General features: G+C 45.2%; 1 protein-coding gene across 1 annotated transcript; it reads right to left on the bottom strand.

Moving 5' to 3' along the window:
* Window positions 1-460: 460 nt before the first annotated feature.
* On the bottom strand, window positions 461-6,955 carry GDF15 (growth differentiation factor 15). Its single transcript, XM_086946332.1, has 2 exons — window positions 6,618-6,955; window positions 461-1,281 (listed from the first exon to the last, which is right to left on the bottom strand). The coding sequence occupies exons 1-2, from the start codon at window positions 6,931-6,933 to the stop codon at window positions 461-463; spliced, it is 1,137 nt and encodes a 378-aa protein (XP_086802458.1). The 5' UTR covers window positions 6,934-6,955.
* Between the last annotated feature and the right edge of the window lie 2,559 nt (window positions 6,956-9,514).

Below are 9,514 nucleotides of genomic sequence, written 5' to 3'. Positions count from 1 at the left end.
TCAAAATGGTCAATATATGGATTTAACATTCTAATCTATTAGGGTGTTGATAACACACTGTAGATCCCATTCTGTGTTTTGGGGACTGAGTTCTTGAGTGATCATATTATCATCACACAATAAATATTGTCCTACACAAAATTTCTAGTGCAAGAATGTCTTTATCAAATAAAACAATCCCTGAAGAAGTTATATCCATAAGGATTCTGCAGTTAACACATTACGGATCCTCAGCTAATACTTGTTTAAACAGACTAAACCCTCTGCACTTTCAGTCTGATTTAGGAAGGTCCTGTAAAAGGACACAAAGGCATGAGTGATCGATGGAATGACTAGAGGTGACATTTTGTTGTTCCAGTCCTCTACAGAATGAAAGATAGTACCTGACGAGTACAAGCAATAGTCTGCATCTTGTCAACCAGTTCTGAGAAGAATTACTCTGAAAATATTTTAAATATTACTATGCACAGTGACATTTCCTAACAAGCATGTCCTCAAATGGTGTCAGAGTCAATTCTCCTGCACTGTTGTAGTGCATGAGTACCAAAGGTTCATAGCTAGCAGGAACACAACAGGGACCCGGAGTAGCGCCATTGGACAAGTGGTGCATCCGGGACTTGATCTGTGAATGCATGCTTGCCGGTTTGTAGTTATGAGGGCAAGACCCATCACAAAAGAACATGGTATAGCTCTCAGGAGCAATGACCCAATCCGTCCAGCCAATCTCTTTGAAAGAGACATGTAAGGATTTGCGGCAACAATTCTTCTCATTTTTCTTGCAGTCCTCTTGATCTTGTTTTGGGAGCTCCCTGGTCTTTCTCGACCTGGATCTGCTAGCCTCCTGAGTTTCCACTTCCAATATCAAAGAGTCAGTCCACTTTTTGTAATGGTTAACATCCGAAACAAATGGAAAATCAGAGGCCAACATTAATTTCAGCTGCAAACGTTCTTCAGAGCTTGCGACCCACTGCTGGACAGCCTTCACAATGTTTAGATTTAAAGTTCCAGTTTCAAAAGGCTTGGAATCCAGAAGTTGGAGCTCTGGTTCACCGTTTGCCTCAGTTGATTCTGTCACCTTATAAATATTCACCATTGGTGGTGGTCGGTAGTGTTTTCTGGCGACGCTTTGGGCAGAAAGGAAATGCTTCTGCAACTGAAGCTCGGCCCTCAAGACGCTCAGCTCTTGGTGGAGTGCCAGAGTTCTGGAAAATACAAGGTTGATCGCGTGACTGTGTTTTTCTTGCTTCTGACGCTTGTCCGTTGTCTTGATCTTCAGAGTCACTATAAGAAAGAATTCAAAGTTATAGAAAATCCACCTGTAAACACACATATACAATGCAGATTGGGATAGGGAAACATGTAACTGGAAATGATAAACAAATGAAACAGGCATGGCCATTTATATTTTTAATCTAAGCTTGACATATATATCTCATAATGAGAGCCAGAACTAATACATCCTTTCAGTTTTGACTCTCAAAACTGACACTAACTAAACACAAGACGGAAAAGGGTGAAAATGGATCTGCCTTCAAAAAGTGTCTAAAAAGAGCCAAGTCTCTAAATTGTTTCTGTACTTCAACTCAAGAAGTCTGAAAACCAAGCGATCCACATTTCACAAGAAAGAGGCATTTTGAAAATCGCCAGCACTCTGGTTACATATGCACGTTCAAAATGGTGGCAAAATGAATGTGAGATTTCATGGCTTTATAGCGAATATGTTCTCTCACTACAGCCTCAGTCTGGGTGATGGAATACCAAGATTGGTTGTAAATAACATCAATTCCCAGCCTGTTTGTCGAAATTCTGCCTCAATGCTGCACACCAATGGATTTTTGTTGCACAAATGTGCCCAGATATGACCTGAATGTATTGAAGTGGGGAAAAGAGGTTGGTAATGAAAAAATGTATTGGTTCAAAATCTTGCTCTTGGGCTGATTTAGGGTCCGATTACGAAATTAGTGGCCGAACCGCCATTGTGGCGATCAGGAGGACGCAGGCAAGCCTGCGACTTCCAGACATCCGTATTCCGAGTTGACCACCAGGCTGGCGGTGTGCCAGCAGCGGTCTTGGGGCGGCGGCATGTTTTGGCTCATAGAGGGAGCCTTAAGAAAATGCTGCTGCACTGTCATGCGATCACTTTTACCATGCAGCATGTCGTGCATGGCACACAGTGCACGCATGAGAATGCGGCATAGGGGGGGCACAACATGTGCCCCCGGCCACAAATTTCAATGGGTGAAAACGCCTTGGGGCCCATTTAGGGCCCCCTCCTTGCCTTTCTGTCAAACTTTTCATGGTGGGATCCCAGACATGAATAGGCTGTCTGAAAGTTAACTCGTAATATGCATGGCGGTGCCGCTATCGGCACCGCTTCAATTCCTTGCCGCTTTACACATTGTCGCAGGATCCAGGATGTTGGTGGTGGCAGCGGTCTTGTATCAGCCTTGTTGCAGTCCGATTGCTACACTCGTAATCCAGCGGTCTTGGGGCCGCATACTCGTAATCAGACCCTTAGAGCTGAATGTAAACTGAACTAATTTGCGGTATTCACCTGTTACAACGCATTTTTTACAACGCACTACCACTACAACGCAGGCATTACAACGCATACCATTACAACGCATAGCGCTGGGGGGCGCTCTAGGATAAGAGGTAAGTTTAATTTACTATCCAACACCTTCCCTAGGGTCCACGGGGACTGGAGTTAGAATAGTAAATTATACTTACCACTATCCAGCACCCCAAAGCGCTATGCGTTGTAGTGGTATGCGTTGTGAATACCGCGTTGTAATGGTATGCGGAGTAAAAGTATGCGTTGTAACGTCATACATCCCTAATTTGCAGTCTGCTCGAGTGCTGCACCAGTAAAAAGGCTAAATTAACACAGTAAAAACTGGGACAAATAACATAATGTTTCCATGTTGTAAACCAAAGTAACTGTTTTTTAAGATTGTTTTTTTTAAATTGTAGAAAGAATTTCTTGTATTAACTATACCCAATTTTTTTAATTGTTTATGAGATTGTAACCATTAGGGAGGCCCCAGGTTAATGATTGATTTTTATGAATAAAACGTTTTTATATAAAGTTCTTGAAGTGACTGTATTATATATGTAACTATTAGTTTTTTGATGTTCAATCTCGTCTGCCTTTTCTGCCCAAATGCTAGTTAACCTGATGTAATACAAAATAGGCGACCCTTGCTTTCTAAAGCAATCATTGATTGTAGAATAAGAAACCACAGGGACAAGGTCTTTTTTGTAGGCGTACACCAAAGTATTAATCAAGCTCAAAACTTGAAAAACACTTAGGACGAAATATTTCTGCTGATTAGTTGTTGCTCCAGGTTTGGCACTGTTTTTGGAGTACATATCCATGGTCATTTAGACGGCGGTGAAAGTGCTAGAACAGGTGCAAACAACAGGCACATACAGCAATTTTAGTCTAAAATACTTTGCTATTGTGAAAAGGCATTGAATCACCTCTCACCACAAACTTAATTTAGAAACTTAGAACAATTTTGTACAGTCAATTCGTGGATCAACGAGCACAATTACCACTAAGGTGTGTTGGGGGGAGGCATAAAATTTCTTGTCAGTCGTTAGGGACACTCAGATCAAACAACAAAGCAGCAGCTGGCTTACTTACACACAGTCAGCAACCAAAAGGTTAGATGCTGGGCTGGCAGCTCTGGAAACACATTGCAAATAATTTGAGATGAGTTACCAACTTCAACACTTTAAAAATTCGACAGAACTTGAAAAAAATTCTTCTGATTTTAAATCATGTTTGTTTTCGTCTTTTCCCACCCAGAGGCCTTTGTTCCTCAGAGCCTTGTCTTTTCTGTCTGAGCCCTCATCTTGAACCTCCACATCATTGTTGCAACATCCGGCATGTTACAGTGTTTAGGAGCTGGTGTAGTTTATTGCTCTGCTAAATAAACATATAAAGCAAGAAAGGATCTTGGCAAGGAGAGGGGTTGCCTTTTGTCTCAGACAAACGTCTGCTTCAGCTGCCACTAAACATGCTGAACTGTGACATGGTTATTGCCAACCTCTCGAAGCCCATTATTAACCTGTGAGGACCTGCCCAACTTTTAGCAGTGGGGAGCTGCGTCTAGAGCACTCTACTGAGATGCTGTGTGTGCCTGGTAAGAAGCACACAGACTAAGTCATAACCTGGCACCCTTGCTCTTTCTCATGCCTGTGTCCCCCCTTGAAAGTTTCTGTACTAAAAATAAAACACTGAAAAGCCAAATGGGCTGACATAAATTTCTGGTTAAATGCTAGCCCTATTGGGTTTGGCAATGCTTGTTAGCTGGAAGAATGAGATGGAGCCATAAAGCAGCTTAACAGCAGCACCGGTTCTTTGTAATCTTCCCCTGGACCTACAGAGGATTATCACGCCCAGTGGCAGGGTGAAAAGGACTCACCATGCGGCACGCCCAAACTCTTGCGAGCTCCTCACGCTGACATATTTTGCGGCTGAACTCAAGATTTCGTCCTTCTGGAGGTCAGGCAATCTGATGTAAAAAGTGCAATGGAGGTGGAGCAGCCATCTTTAGGTCAGACTCAGACTTGAGTCTAATGAAAGCAGCTAGAAAATGATTGTCACCCAACTCAATGGCACTCATTTTATTGACCTCAGAAGGATGAAAGGATGAGTGGACCTGCTGAGATTTGAACTTGTGACCATGAGGTTAAACACAGGGCCCTACAGCGGACGCATTAGTCCATTAAGCCACCTGACCCAGAAAGATGTTAAACAGTCTCAGATGCATCCCAATGGAGGCCTAACGACACACCCAAAATGGCAACGGAATGCCAACAGAAAGATGGAGAGACTAAATACTCCCATGAGCTCATTCAGGATTTCCTTGCACTCCATAACTCGAGCCTCTGCCATGTTCAGTTAGCCGATGGCATGTAAACATGAAAGACTGTCTACAAAGCAAGCAGGAGCAATGTGGTGCATTTGTGCATGGCATATAATATAAGACCGACACAAACACTCGCTCCTTCTCTCTATCTCTCTGCTCCACTCCTTCCCTGAAAGTTTTGGGGGGATTTGTCAAGTGGGGGCTGAGAAAAAAGGGGGGTCCCAGAACGTGTTTTCCCCATGTTATTTTCCATAGGACGATTAGACACGGCTACAGCCCGAACTGCTGAACGGAATTACAAGAAATTTGGCAAAATGGTAAAGTCTGATTCGCAGATCACGCTTTTGCTTAAATGGTGTAAATCCCTCCAGTAGTTCCTGAGAACTATATATATATAAACAGAGACAGAGAGTTTTTGTGGTATTTCTTAGATTATACCAAACATTAAAAAATCGCTATTCTGTGTTTGTTTGAGGCCAAAAAGGGAGACATATTTACCAGTAGGGGATGTAATAGGAACTAGAAGAGCCAGAATCACTAGAAAAGAAATATTAACCTACTCTCTAATCCGGACAGCTCACATTATTAACTTGTGGGTAGATTCCACATCCAACTTGATAGAAAAGGAGGAGGCAGCATTGTGGTACATAGCTTATGAGGAACAAACTGGGTACATTTTGCATGTATTCAAGAGGACGCCTCAAGAGTGTATTGCATACACGGTGTGTGATTTTGGTCATCCTTTCATTACAGATAAATTCAAACCTAATTTTTATATTTATAAGGTCCTTAAAATCTGGGCTTCTCCTTTACCATTTCTGGCGTACGTCCGTGGCTTAAGGGGTTGTTCCTGCAGATAACATTTCTGAAAATGTCCGTTGTTATGTGCTCTATCGTTAAACCACGATTAATCAAGTTACGTTTTTCTTTTAAATACGCAATCCTTTACCAGTGTGCCCTAACATCAGGCACCAAGATGCTATTTATCATTTGGTGGATTTTGAGCAAAAATTGTCAAAGTTATGGGAAAAGGGAAGTCTTTCTTTTCTGTCTAGAAAGTGTAATATGACCTTAACTATAATGCATTTAATTATGGTTATTACTGTGACTCCTTATATCAATATTCAAATCATTCCATTTCTAAGCACTAGCGCTTTCTGCAGATAAAGGAAAGAGAGCTGTTGAGGTAATGTGCAGAGGGTCACACAGTCGTCAGCTGGAGAAATTCAGGGTACGTCCTATATAGGTGGATGCTATATAGGCAAAAACGTACCCACAAGACTACAACACCCTTACTTGCCAACTTAATTGTGTGAACCTCCGGATGATGAAAGGCTGAGCCGGCCCAGCTAGTATGCAGAACGGTAACTTGCAGGCTCGTGGAGGGTGCGCCCCGCTGAGATTCCTCACTAGTTTCCTATTGCTAAAGGTATTCGGAGTGTTCACGCTTCTCGGAGATAACAAGAAAAGGCTGGGAATGGACTGACACCAGTATGAATGGAAAGCGGATTGAATCACGGCTTCCTCTCTTGATCAGTGTGATCGTCAGCAAAGAGTGTTATCTCCGACACATGGCAAAATCGGAAATGCTAAGAAGGAGACTGAAATCCGATAATAATCCACGCCGTAGAGTCGGCTATTCTTTAAAGTCTGTGAGCGCCAAGAGGCAATGCAGTTTGCATTAAAGCGCTATATACATATAGCATCATTAAAAGTTAAAGAGGTCGGCAGACTTACATTTGGGAGTGAGGAGAAGGACTCTGGTCTCTGTGGCTGTCAGCATGTTTTCTTCTCGGCTGGCGTTGCCTTTCAGCTGCAGCAGCTTCTCCTGGTAAATGGTGTACATCCTCTGTAGCGCCTCCTTGTCCAGCCTCTGGGGGGTGGGCGGAGGTCTGTGCAGCCCCAGCCGCTCTAGGATGCCCCTCTTCACCGCCTCCAGCTGTATCCTTTTCTCCTGCTCCCCCAGCGGCCGCAGCTCCACCGCAGTCAGGAGGACGAGGAGGGCCAGGCAGGCTTCGGAGTAGTGCCTGGCGCCCTGGGCTGAGCGCTGCATGGTGCGCTGCGATGCGGGACTCCCCGAGCGAGGCGCTTTGCACGCCAGTCTCAGCGCCCCGGGAATGAATGGAAGCCTCCATTCTGGGCCTTATATTGAGCTGAACTTTGCTTCGCCACCCGCCCACGCACACACACGTGAAGACGTCACTCACGGGGTGAAGACGAGGAGAAACAATACAGCGGTCCTCCCTCCCAGCCTGGCTGCTCCCGAGCTCGGGGCTGTGTGAGGCGCTTGTTTGACTTAAGATCTCCCCAGGCGGGAAAAGCCAACCGGGCTGCCCTAGCCAGTGATGCAGGAGCAGCAAAGACTATCCCTGGCATTCATACGCCGGGCTCTCAACCAAAGAAAGTGAGAGAGAGCAGAGAAGATACAATTGAAAGATCAGAAGGGGCCGAGCCCAAAAGTGCCCCTCGACCTGTGTGAGGCTGTGAAGCCTCCACCCCATGCTCTGCATCTGAAAGTCAGGCACAGTGCCTGACCTCTGGGCAGGGTCGGATTGGGATCACAATTCGGCCCGGGCACTGACAAAAAAAGTGGCCCACATTCAAGGGGCGTGGCCCATATTTAAGGGGCGTGGCCCACATTCACGGGGCGTGCCCTTTCATGCAACACTATTTGAACAGACAAGGAATTAAAGTGGGAGGATACTGTTCTTGCACAGGACACAGGGCCAAGGTGACAATGGCCTACATGCTGAGTAACTAAAAAAATAGCAAGGCCCCTTTTTGTCACAATTATTCCGGCCCTCCAGCACAGGAGCACCTAAAAAGCAACAAAGCCCCTACTAACCTACTTAGCCCTCCCCAGACCTTCAGCTCAGGAGCACATGAACAGAGGTAAGGCCCCTGCAATTAGTAAATTAATCAACCCTCCAGGCCTTGGGAAAATGTCCTGGCAGGGGAGCACAAAACACAGCTTTCTGGGTCATCCAAGGTAGCCAGGTAGCCAGGTAGCCAGGGGGGAGGCTGAGGTGAAGCTGGTGCATGGGAAGTGCCTTCCCAGTGTGTTCTGGCAGTTTGAGTATTTACCATTTACTGTAGTATTACCCTTGTACCTGTGTATGGTACCCTTTTGTAACTTGCACAAGTCACTTTTCTCTTGTAAAACACTGTTTGCTACCTCTCACTTTTGTTTGCTTTAGATACTTGCACAAGTGCCACCATTGCCTACGTAACGTTTGTTTGTTCTTGTGCTGGAGTGTCTGCCATTAATTGCAGTATTATACCTCTACTTGTATTTTGTACGCTTTTGTAACCTGCACACATATCACTTTTTCCTCCTGTAATGTATCGTTTGCTCCTCTTGTATTTTGGTTGCTCACTATTGTCACATTTGATTCATGTAACTTAACGTTTGCTTTTGTAATTTGTCCACTTATAATTTTCTCCTCATGTATTATTGCTGTTCCTAGTGTGAAGCGCCTTGACACCTTCGGGTAAAGTCCGCGCTATATAAAATCGCATAAATAAATAAATAAAACAAAAAAAATCCAAACATCACCAGGCCCCCACAGCAAGACCCATTCTTCCTCGCCCACAATGCCCTGAATGTGAAGGGCTGTGGGCGTTAAGACTAACACCGTTTCTGGGCTGCATGGCGCCAGGGGGCCGAGGTGCAAATGGCTCAAAGGCCTGAGAAACACCTGGCCCCCAGGGAGGCGGATTATTGCAAACAATCACCCCTGCCCAGCCCAGCGTCAGCTTGATTGCTTGGCTGGGTAGGGGTAGGAGGCCACAGCTGACAAACAATCACTGTCTGGCCGCACAGCGAGGCTGCTTTCATTTTCTCTGTCTCTGTACACTCTGTGGGCCGTTTTTTTTCTCCCCTTTCCTAGTCCACTCTCTGTGGACTGGGACAGGGGAGAAAAAACCGGCCCACAGAGGGCACTGAGGCACCGGCCCTTCGGCCCATGCCCGAATGCCCGCCTTGCCAATCCGCCCCTGCCTCTGGGGATAGAGGGGATATTGTAGCACGACGAAACTGATGGGGAAAAGACATTTTATTCCTAAAATAGAGAATCTAAAAAGGTTGTCGAAATTATGGAAGTGCAAACAGCCTCAGCTGAGCACGTTCAACAAGACAAATGCATAATGTTATGTAAGGAAAACCTGCATTGTCTTATGATGAGGAGTGGACTAATGTCCAGGGGTGTTTGGTGCTGCTGTTCCGCCTACCGCGGCCTCACTGCTCCCCCTGAAAAGTCCCCCTTTTATGCCTGATGGTTTATGGTGCCGGAGAACAGCCTGGCCAAAGCCACATTCTAGCCTCGGGTCCTTATGTAGACTTAGACAGAATAAATTACTGGATCTCAATTGTCTACAGCCGTAGTAGCGCGGAGATACCCCGGTTGGGGTGATTCATGCGCTTTAGAAATGACATAAATAAATAAATAAATAAATACTCTGCGATGGGGTAAAGTACTCCATCACCATGCTAGAGTACCATCCTGGTCAACATATTGGAGCTGGACAGTAGACCTTCAAGACTTTTTTGGTGTGTGTGTGCTGGAAGTCCTGGGTAAAGAGAGTGTGGCTGCACCTGCGTCCTCTTATGGGCCTTGGTCTCCTCACTGTCTCCC

This window comes from Lissotriton vulgaris, chromosome 12, assembly GCF_964263255.1.
Source record: "Lissotriton vulgaris chromosome 12, aLisVul1.2, whole genome shotgun sequence".
In the NCBI taxonomy this organism is placed as follows: Eukaryota; Metazoa; Chordata; class Amphibia; order Caudata; family Salamandridae; genus Lissotriton; species Lissotriton vulgaris.
Note: the sequence above shows the minus strand (reverse complement) of the source record. Positions and strands in the feature narration are given on the sequence as shown.

Coding starts and splice junctions, on each gene's coding strand:
- GDF15 (XM_086946332.1), bottom strand. CDS start 6,933: ATGCAGCGCTCAGCCCAGGGCGCCAGGCACTACTCCGAAGCCTGCCTG. Junction 1,282..6,617: donor CCTTCTCCTCACTCCCAAAT/GTAAGTCTGCCG, acceptor TCTTTCTTATAG/TGACTCTGAAGATCAAGACA.